The 11680-nt window shown below is 35.7% G+C and overlaps 1 protein-coding gene across 2 annotated transcripts; it reads left to right on the forward strand.

Annotated features, from left to right (window-relative positions):
* The first annotated feature begins 7010 nt into the window (after positions 1–7010).
* Positions 7011–11459, forward strand: irx2a (iroquois homeobox 2a). Of its 2 annotated transcripts, none has more exons than XM_055211907.2 (5): positions 7011–7542; positions 8647–9049; positions 9378–10040; positions 10423–10510; positions 10802–11459. In XM_055211907.2, exons 1-4 carry the CDS (start codon positions 7072–7074, stop codon positions 10488–10490), a joined length of 1605 nt encoding a protein of 534 aa, XP_055067882.1. In that variant the 5' UTR covers positions 7011–7071; the 3' UTR covers positions 10491–10510; positions 10802–11459. The 2 variants fall into 2 exon arrangements, with proteins under 2 accessions (XP_055067882.1, XP_055067883.1); XM_055211908.2 differs by having other exon boundaries at positions 7016–7542; positions 10441–10510.
* Positions 11460–11680: the final 221 nt, after the last annotated feature.

Consider the following 11680-nt stretch of genomic DNA (forward strand, 5'->3'; position numbering starts at 1 on the left):
CACTTTCAACAGTGTTTTATGTAATTTCAAAGGGTTTCCTGTAAAATATCAAACATTTGTATGTAAGCCTCTGCATGTGGGTATGGGAAGCTTTTGAAATTGGGTAGGCCAAATCCAGGCGAAAATCCCCAAAATAGCTTCAGGGTGGAAGAAGTTAAACAGCAGTATATCAGCAACCCGCGTGTATCTTCTCTCTGGTCCTGCAAATATTTGAAAAGGATCATTCTTACTCCTTTAAATTCTTGATCAGACGGTGTGAATGAGTAATCCAGTCATTACTGTATGAAGTCATTCAGAGACAGATTTCAGGAAGACAAAATAAGTGCTGGAAGACATAACCAGCACAGTTCACCCCCAAAACACATTTTTTTCCAAATTATCACAGGAATAGACTTAAAATGGCTGTTAACTAAATCAGAACAAAATTCTGTCATCACTGAGGACTATGTGTTCTTACTGGACAGTGACTAATCCACAATACATCTAAAAGTTATAGCATAAATGAAGAACAAATGCTTATGGGTTACAATGTTAGAAATAAATGTACAAAAGCTGTCACTGGCGCAATGGGTACTGTCCCAGTGACAGCTTTTGTACCTTTATATTAGTGGACATACCTTGTTTTAATTGAATGGGGAAATAACACAGTTGTGTTGCATTTGCAAACAATTGATGCTAAACATTTTCTCATAAATAAACATTTTCTCATAAATGACTTCATGTTGTTTGTCATTACTTTTAACCCGTGTTTGAATAACCTCTTAGAACGAATGTGTTAAAAACAACACATTCGTGTTGATTCTAAGACAACACACTAAAACACACTAACACAACACATTTTAACACAACTTGTGTTATATTTTAACACAAAATGACACATAAGTTGTTAAAATTACACATAATGTGTTAAAAGCTTAACGCACAAAGATGTGTAAATCCTTTCTAAGAATTGAGAGGCGCACTGCAGAGTTTGCATTTATTTCAAACAGAAATCTTTTGGATTCGTTTATTTTGAAATTGGGACAAATAATGGACAGGATCACTTTGTGGCAGCACAGCATGAGAAATTTAAATTAAAGTATTATTTTAATTTTAATAAAAACCTTATAGGAGGTCCGGGGCCACCCCAGCCCCCCTCAATTCAAACACTGCCTTTAACCAACTGGTGCTGAGGTTGTGAAATTTATGTGAAATTTTAAGCATCATACATATTTATTTAATATTAAATGTGCAGTGTGTACATTTTAGCCGTCTAGTGGGGAGGTTGTGAATTGCAACCAACGGCTCAGTCCACTGCTCACCCCTCGCTTTTGAAACACATAGAGAAGCTACTGTAGCCACCACACAGGACAAACAGGTCATCATCGGAGACAACTTAGTAAAAAAAAAAATTGTCCGTTAAGGGCTTCAGAAACATGGAGGCCCAAAATGGCGACTTCCATGTAAGGGGACCCTCTGTGTATGTAGATAAAAACATCTCATTCTAAGGTAATAAAAACATAACGATTCATTATGAAAGGTCTTAATACGCCTTTGATAATATAGTTTTGTATATTATATTGCATTTCTGTCAACAGATCCTTCTAAAAATTACACACTGCACCTTTAAGTAATGTTATGTTACAATACAATGCGTTATTGGTTTCACGTTATTGTACTGTGTCCTTGTTACAGTGTATTGATACATTTAAGTACTGAGTAATAGTGAAATAACAACATTTACTTATTATAGGGTAAGGGTTAGGGTTTGGTTAAGGGTTGGTTGTATAAAATTATTCACAATTTACTGTTATTGCTATAGTAACTACATGTAGCGTGAAACAAAGACACTGAAATAAAGTGTTACCGTTTTATTTTATTAGCTGTACAACCAACTCTACTATAAGTGTGGCATGGGAGTTGTAATATGTTTGAATTGTTTTCATACTGTATGCTGTTTGTTTTAAGAGATCCCAGTAAAGGTTAAAGCAGTGGTTCTCATTTTTTTTATTCATGATATAAAACAATCTCAAACTTAGAATTTAAAGTAAACAAAACATCAAATTATACAATGTAGTGCTGTTATCAGTAGCCTTATTTTTCTAAGGTTTAATTTATGATAAATTTATGTATTTTATAAAATGTTATAAAACTGGGGCCCACCTGGCACACACCTCCCCAATTTCTATACCACTGGGTTACAGTCTTAACTAATTGACTTCCTGCAGACTTGTTCCTCCTGCATTTAAAAAAGTAAGTACAGAGACACTTGTTCAGTTGTTCGTTTCTTTCAGCTGTTTTTGAAACATCCATGGCTTTCTGCAGCATGTTAAACAAATTGAGACTGTGTGCGGCGCTTCACGACTTCATTCAACTATGTTACGCGAAATGGTCGAGCAAGGGCACATCTGTGTTCCTCCATACACTTCATCACAGGCACAAACTCTGCTCGCCCAGAGGAACATGCTTACAAAGCGATGGGGCTCAGGGTTTTCTTACTCGGGGCAAGGTACTGATTCGAAACCCCCTCCGCTGCCAAGCACATGGATAGCTACTGATTAGAGGTCTGGCGAGCTTGCCGATGCCAGTTGGGTGAGATGATGGCTGTTGCCACCCTACCTCGCCCCCGTAGGGCCCACTGGAGAAGACCAAAGACATTTTCCCCTGACAAAATAGCACATAGCCCCAAACCACGAGGGTCAATGCACCGAGAAAGCAGTATCTCCACACAACACCAGCACCTTGAAAAATATGTGAATTATCACAGGGACAAATTGCTTTTTTTGTTATGTTTATCTGTACTCTTGTTTGCTCTGGCTCAGCTTTTAGCAGGTTTTGTGATATTTTGTATCTCACTCTTTTACAGATCTAATGTAGAAACATGATGAAATAACAACAAATGTAGTTTTCGCAAAGGTGCCTGTAAACATGAAAACGCATACACACAGCCCCTGATATTTTCTCTGTGGTCTTTCTCCTCACATTTACACGCATTGAAAGAAATGTTTGCCACGTTTAAAGAAAATATAAGTTATTATAAGGCATGTGATCCAATACATTACATTTCCAAGGTGAACAACATTCACATCACCCCTGTATCAAGTCATTGAAGATATATAAAGGTTCCTTTAACCCTCAGAATTCTGAGATTAAAGTCAGAATTCTGAGATTAAAGTATATATATATATATAGTAAATATATGAAGAGTTTGGTTCCAAAACGCAATAAATGCCATTTTTGAAAAAAAACGAGTTACTGCCAAAATCAGTATTATATCAGGTCAGTATTTAAAAGTAAATTCTTAATTTTACGCGAAATCCAATATCCGCCATGTTATTCTGTCATCTTTTCTCGCTTTTTTCCCAAAACGCAATAAATGCCACTCCTCCTTTTTTACAGAACGCAATAAATCCGCTCCACAAAGTACAGCGCACAATTCCACGCAATGTAAACAAACAATGGCAGCGCGTTGAGTACACAGAGTCCTAGTCCTAGTCATCTACTTTGTACTTTGTGATCAACAAACAAACAAAAACATCCTGTGGTTTTCTGTGACGGGAAAGAAACGTAAGCCATCAAGATCTAATAATTTACGTAAGAGGCACTCGGAGCCAGTTGCTTGTTCTCCCGACAGCATCAAGCTTCTCTCGTGCTAACACATTGACCCCAGAGGATCTTATGAATAACTTTACATTATTTTAATGAAAGTCAACGAGAATCGAGCAGGACCAAAACATTTTACAGCTGATCGCTGTGAAAAATGTTAAGCGACAACCTCAAGTATAACAGCAGCAATGACAGTGTTCTTATATGACAAAGTAAGTGTTTTGATTAATGACATTAATGTTTATTTTTTATCAGTGTGTACAACTAGTCAACTAAATGATTATTAAAAGGCAAAGATTAATGCACATTTATATATTCATTCAATAGATTTAAAGAATTTTGAAAAAAAAAACTTGTCATGGATTTATTGCATTTTGTGGAAAAAATAATCAGTTTTTACAATAAATCTTTGAAAATCAAGTTATGGATTTGAATTTTTAATGTTATTATAACCTAAAGATGCTATGTGAAAGTATGTAACAGAAAATAGTGGTTTTCATCGTGTCACTTTCTTGGTGTAGAAAACACATTTTTACCGAAATTTGTCAAAATGGATTTGTTGCGTTTTGGAACCAAACTCTTCATATATATATATATATATATATATATATATATATATATATATATATATATATATATATATATATATATATATATATATATATATATATATATATATATATATATATATATATATATATATATATATACTAATGATCTAATATTAAAAATTGTCCTTTATACACTGTCAAGGTTACACTTCTGAAACAAAAGCAATTGTGTAACTCAACAACTCAACCCTTTGCAGTACCAACAAAAACACACAATCTGCACACACAAATGCATGCATACAGAGGGGACCAGAGGATATTCACAAAAATAGCACGTTGAACCCTGTCAACCACCTGGGTTTCGCATTTCAGAGTTAAGAATATGAAATCAATAATCATTTAGTCATAAGGGTAAATGAAGTAACATGAGATCAAAGTTTACCCTTTGGCCATTGAAGTTGCACTGAGTAATTTATCTCATCAAAAGGCAGTAGTACTAATCCCAATGCTACTCAACTGGAGCTACCGTAGCCAAGCTGTATTATCCTTGAGTAAACAAGTTTGAAGAAAAATATGAAAAATCAATAGTTGTTTCCTTCTATCCAAATCGATGGCATGCATCATAAATCTGATTCTGTAAGGAGCCTAAACGTGTGTGTGTGTGGTTTTGCTCCCATTGTAATCAGCTTTATTGAGAATAAGGACCCGTATAATTACAGATTTTGTCAGTAAAACTTGATCAATGATCTAAAAGGCCAGTGAGTGAACATACTCCTGCTGATTGTATTTACTGTTCATGACTGCAAAGCTCACTCACTGCATGTTGCGCGGTGTTGTGTTTATGCAACTCATTGGATATAGTAAAAATATTAATAATGATAACCATCATATTCATAATAAAATATAATAATTATACACAATTGTGTTTAATAAATATAAACAAACTATTTGTAGAAATTATGCAACTGTCATTAATTAATTAACTGGCAATAGCATATATGCATTTTCATAAACTTCTAGATAGTAATGTTAAATAGATTGATTTTAAATTGCTGTTTATTTATAAAAAGAAAATAGCATTTCCATGTTTTGCTATATATAACAAAGCCAACCTACAATTCAAAGCACTTTTTATAAATTGCTTTATGTGCTTTTAGACAGTAAGTCGGTAATATCATGCATGTCTATTCTTAGTTAATTTCATAATTTCATGTTTAAGGCGTCTGCCTGAATTGGATAAGTGCACTCCCCTGAGACTTCCCTGAATATCCTATAATTCCATCGTGTTTACTGGGACTAAAATACCACGAGGGTTTCTCAATATGAAAGTTAACCTAGTTAACCTACTGCCCCCTGCTGTGCGGCGCGCGCCTGACAGCGTCACCTGCGCAGCTCGCGCTCTCACAGCCTTTCACTCTCTCTTGCTGGCTATTTCCTATGTGAACTGTGATCATCGCCAAATTATTCTCTCTTTACCAAGTGTACTAATTACTTTACCACCGAAAAATAAATGTCTATAAACGAGTCAAAATAAGACTTATTAATACGACTGTTAATTTGCATTTAGGTAGGCTACAGCACTAATTTATGATGGTTAATTATGGAGGAAAATTATTTGTATAAAATAGAACAATAATTGTTTTTCGACTAGTTTTTTACGCTACTACCACCATTGTTTTATGAGTATATGCGATTTAATTTTAATTAATTCAATTTATATTTTTATTATTGTTTAAAATATGGTTATATATTTTACAAATCAATATCATAATTATTTATGTTTATTGCGAAATATGTTTCACAAAACAAATAAAACAAAGTAAATAAAACAATTAAATAAATAAATAAATAAAACAACTTATTGACTGTCATGTCAAATGACTGTGAACACATTACATCTGCAATTTTTAATAAAATACAATAAGTAGGCATACTGTTCAATAAGCCTATAATTTTAATTAAATAAACTGCAATTCCTTGTAAATCTGACTAAATGATAACATACCGACTCTGATTTAAAAATATAAAAAACATTAAAAAAGAATTTAACGAATACATAATATCAGCGGATTTGTATTTGGTTCATGACATAATTTAAAATAATTATAAAGGACAAAGTAAAACCCATTCGATGTTTAATTAACTAATTATTTTATCTCGATATGTGTCAACAAATATTAATTTATGTTACTTATAGATTTTGTGCGTTCTCGTACCTCGGTTCAAGAACTGTACGAGAAAATCATGCTAAATGATTTTTAAATAAACGTAACAAGTATATAGCAACACTGTGAGATGAACTCCTGCTGTCAGGACGGAAGACCTCCTGCGATTAGAGAAAAGAAATAATATGTGCTGCGTGGAAGAAAACTCACACCTCCCACCGGCCTGTTTGTGCACTGCTCCTCTCACACAGTACAAAGCCTTTAAACAATTAATACGAGAGCAGATAAACTCCAGTAACAGCATGCCATGTTAAGTATAACGTGCAATTGTTGCAACATGTCCTTGATTAAAAGTGTTAACATGTTAAAGTGTCAGTGTTAAACAACTGACATGTCACTGCACCTACATTAGGATTATAATGATGTCATTCCAAGTTTAACAGCGAAAATGATAAGTACATATCGTATAAAAGAATAATATAAATCCAGAGTGTTAGTGTGACAAACGTCGTAAAAGGAAGAGAGGAATTTTTCATTTTCAAAGAAATGAGAAGTGTCATCTTGTTATCCATCAGTGATTGCATGATCGCTCAATAAAACATATCAAAAAGAAAAGAAAATGCAATAGATACGCGGCGAAAAGGCAACGACGTGAACGCGCACGCAGCTTCCCGTGTCGGTTTTGTTCCGGAATTGCATTTCAGAGCGCGATTGAGGGGGCGGGGACGGAATATTCAGATGAGCTCTGATTGACAGCTCCCGTTTCTCCAATGCTCTCAGAAACTCGGCTGCTCCTTCCAGCAACTCTTCACTCTACACTCCCGAGCACTAAAAACAAACGGACGCTAGGGGATGTTCGTGACGGCACACCGCTGATCTCTCCTCTTTTGCGCTTTTATTTATTTTCTTTTATTAGTTTATCCCTCCACTCGACTGTTAGATGCGCTGAATCTATCGATCAACTCGGTTTCTGTCCTCCTGCCTTCCTCATCTGGAGAGATCAGTCGAGTCTTTATATAATAATGTCCTATCCTCAGGGTTACCTTTACCAGCCCCCGGGCTCTCTGGCGCTCTACTCCTGTCCGCTGGCCGCCCCGAGGAGTGAAGAGCTGGCCCGGTCCTCGTCCGGTTCGGCGTTCAGCCCGTACCCCGGATCAGCTGCGTTCACAGCCTCCGCCAATGGATTCTCCAGCCCTCTGTCCTATTCAACAGATCCAGCCACGGGATTTCCGTCCTACATGGTAAATAGCCCTTTTATGGATTTAAATGCATCGCTATTCAGAAGTCATTGTTCTTGGGCATGAATATTGCATGATATGATAGTTCTGCTGAAGGGTTATAGTTGTGGGTTAGGGAGTCTCGCATGTGTGTTTCAAAGGGAAAGCATATGCGGGTCATGAATACAAATGCCATGCACTTGGGCTTGGTGTTGCAAACTGCGAAACAAAAGTCATAGCCTACGAATAAATACATAAACAAACAAATTCATAACAAAAACATTAATAAACTAAATGTTTTTATTTAGTTAGCAAAATGAAGTAATTGTTTGATATATTTACAACCGTAAAAGTGCACAAATGTATACATAACAATAATGCGATTATGTCTCTGGAAACTTTCAGGCCCATAACATTTTACTTTTGCGATAGGCCTGCTCTGCTTAGCATAATTTTTAGACTTTATTGAAATTATTGTTTTTGATGTTTTAAAATTATAAGTGAGAATGCGCTTTCAATAATGCAGTTGCTGCGATAATGTTTTTTGTTGTCATTCGGTTAAGATTTGCAAATGATGTGCAGTTAAATAGGCGTTATTTAATCGTGAATAGATGAATTGCAATGCTAATGACATGGCACATGAAAGCGCTTAAAACGCTCCATATCCAGTGATTTTCTAATAGGATTTGTAATGCTGCGGTTCACTGATATGCTTCTGACAAAACACACTTGCACTGAAAGAGCACTGGGAAAGGAAGGCTGGTAATTATGCAAAATGGCTGCAATTACCCATTATCTGTTATCCACCCCAGTCCCATGTAATTGTGCATTCTGATAATTGCGTGAAGGATTAATCATTGTTTATTGGCTTATTTATTATTACCATTATGATTTTTGGTTACACTTTATAATAACTTTCATTAATAACATTAACGTTGAATAATGCTAAATAGATTAGCTGTTAATTTGCATTGTACGATTTATATATTTTTGTGTCGATACTGTATATTTAAAAAAAAAGAACTATTAGTCTGGGATTATGATTTGGAGATAAAAGTTATTATAAAGTTTTACTTAAAGTCATAAAGATGATGGTGCGTGACACTTTATAAAATGTTGTTTTTAAAGGGCTCTCCGTATGACGCGCACACTGCGGGGATGGCAGGAGCGATTAGTTATCACCCTTACGGGAGTCCCGGTTACCCGTACCAGCTCAATGATCCCGCTTACCGAAAAAACGCCACGCGTGACGCCACAGCAACATTAAAAGCGTGGCTACAGGAACACAGGAAAAACCCTTATCCCACGAAAGGAGAAAAAATCATGCTGGCCATTATTACCAAAATGACCCTGACACAAGTGTCGACCTGGTTCGCTAATGCCAGGCGGAGACTCAAGAAAGAAAACAAAATGACATGGGCACCTCGGAATAAAAGTGAGGATGAGGACGAGGACGACGCGGAGGCAGAAAGAAAAGATGAACGCATGGATAAAAGCATAGATAACGGCGAGGCGTCTGCTGAGGATGAAGGCATTTTTAATCCATGAAACATTTTATTTTAAATGTATTAACGAGATTTTTATTTTTTATTTTTGTTATGGTACTTAATAGGTATTTTATTATTTACCTTATTACTTCTTAAAAGCATATTGTGTTTGTTGTAATGCTAAATTATTTACGTCTATTTACAAGTTTATAATAAAATACGTATATAAATAAACAAATTTGATATCCATTAAAATCTTAGAAATTAATTACGCAATTTAATAGATCTTTCAGGGATATTGAATATGTTTTTTTTTGTAAGTGTAAAAACATTTTGACAGAATAAACTAATTGCTGTTTTATTTGTCTACAGGCATTAGTTTGCACGTCGATGCCCTGACAGATCATTCGTGCTCAGTGGAATCGGACGGGGAGAAGGTCACGTGCAGGACCGGGGACCTGGTTTGTGATTCTGGACCGGATACCAAGGACAAATGCGACGCGAGTGATCTAGACACGGGCCACGAGGAGAGGCAAAGAGGCCCATCACCCAAGCCGGTGACATCCTCTCCTCTGACTGGGGTGGAAGCTCCTCTATTGACCCCCCATCACCGAGAGGACACACGAAACAATACCAACAAAACATGCTTGGACAGTCAAAACCAAACCGTTAAGCCTAAATTATGGTCATTAGCCGAGATCGCCACTTCGGACCCAAAGCAGCAGCAGCAGCACTTGGGGCAGAGCTGCCCTCCGGGCGTTGGCCTTTTGACCTCTACGACGCCCAATGCAGCCCCGGCGGGCGCAGTGTACCCCGCCACCTCCATTTTGGGAAGACCTCTATATTATACCTCTCCATTTTATAGTAATTACACAAACTATGGCAACTTTAGCCCATTGCAGGGCCAAGGGATTTTGCGCTATAATTCAGCTGGTGAGGGACTTCTGCACAAACAGAGTGGCGACCCCCTACTAAAGACTAATGCAAACCAGACTGAACAACATTTCAGGGCCTCCAATGCAGAATCCAAAAAAGGTGCGTAAAGGGTGCAATGCTGTGTCGATCTTAGCCAATTAAAACGGCCATTTAGTAAGCCTGCCATATTATTATTTAACGTGTAAGCTATATATATTGTGTAATATAGTCATTTTTGTTACATTTATCCTGTATCATTAATGATCTACAATTAATTGTTTTATCATTTTTAATTATTTGCCTACTTCATTATTCAGTTTAGTATTTTCTGTATTTTGTCAAATTGTTAACAATCCTAAGTTGTTGTTTTTTTAAAATAATTTTAGTGATTTTCTGAATGTAACAAACTTTTTTAAATTAATTTTCTCATGTAATCGATACTTTTGAAATACACCATGTAATCTGTCAAAACGATGTATTATTTCCCTTTTTTTTAAAATAGGTTTGTATTTCCTAACAGACCCTCCTGAAGTGTTCACAATAAGACCCCAGTCTTACCTCTCAAGTTAAAGACGAGCAAGATTCTTCAAGTAAGTTGTTAATTTAAGCATGTAAGGTGTAGGTTAAGAGGCATTTCAAGAGACATTTTGATCATAACAATGATATATCACTTCCTCATATTTGATGAGTTGTTTTTGTGAAGCCAGAGTTAAAACGTGGGATTTTCTAATTAAGTCATAGCAAGTAGTTCGTGGTTGTTTAACAAATGCGCATTGATTAAGTTTTATACAATAGTAGATTGATTTTTTTATCTTTCTTTTTTTAAATCGAAAATCGTCATATTTTTCTGATTGATGAGGTTTTGTTTCCTTGGTTCACAGGTAGGTGTCACAATTGCTTTGAACAAAGCGAACAAGCCATCACCTCTCTCCCCAAGCTGTTTTAAACTAACATTTGCTCATTTACGCGGATCCTTTTGTGTGCCACTGTACACCCAGGACTACAGAGCACCTGCCTATAGAAATTATAATCCTAAAACTTTAAGATTCTGGAAAAAGACAAGGAAAGTACAAGGAAGGCCGACAATATTACGGCACAGTAACCAATTCGATGTGGATGAACTGTTCATTTATTGATGAAGTACTTTATCCCAACATATGTGACTTTTCAATGAGGAAACATATTTCTCAGGATCCTTATAGTAGCTTCATTGCAACCGGTTGTATACACGCGTTGGAAATTATAGCCCTCCTACAAGACGTTTATTTGCTAGAGGTGTGACGTGTAAACGAGTACTCGGGACTGGTATAAACTTGACTAAGAGTGGAATACATTTGATATTTATTTTTGTAATACCGGCGACGGCCTATAATTTATGCAAGTTGTATTGCAATGGTGAGCATTGTTTTGTAAATAAATTATGATTGGTTTTTATTTAAAAAAGCCGAAGTTACACAATGTTGTTAACAATGAGACTTTTACTAATTTATATCACTGATTGTAAATAAAATGCGCTAGTCTGCACTGGCACAATTTGAAGTGGCCTGTTTTTGAAGGTTTAATATTAAAATGTTTATCTATTTTTCTCTTCCCTAAATACACTGTAATACCATAATTTATACGTATCTTGTCGTGTATCATCAAAAACATGTTTATACTTACCATCAAGACCATAATATTTACAGTTAAATTTTTCTTAGTAGCCTATAATATTTTATTTAATGTTGTTTACAAAATAAGTTAATATGTTCTTTTTGTGT

The sequence above is a fragment of the Misgurnus anguillicaudatus genome, chromosome 10, assembly GCF_027580225.2.
Source record: "Misgurnus anguillicaudatus chromosome 10, ASM2758022v2, whole genome shotgun sequence".
Taxonomy (NCBI): domain Eukaryota; kingdom Metazoa; phylum Chordata; class Actinopteri; order Cypriniformes; family Cobitidae; genus Misgurnus; species Misgurnus anguillicaudatus.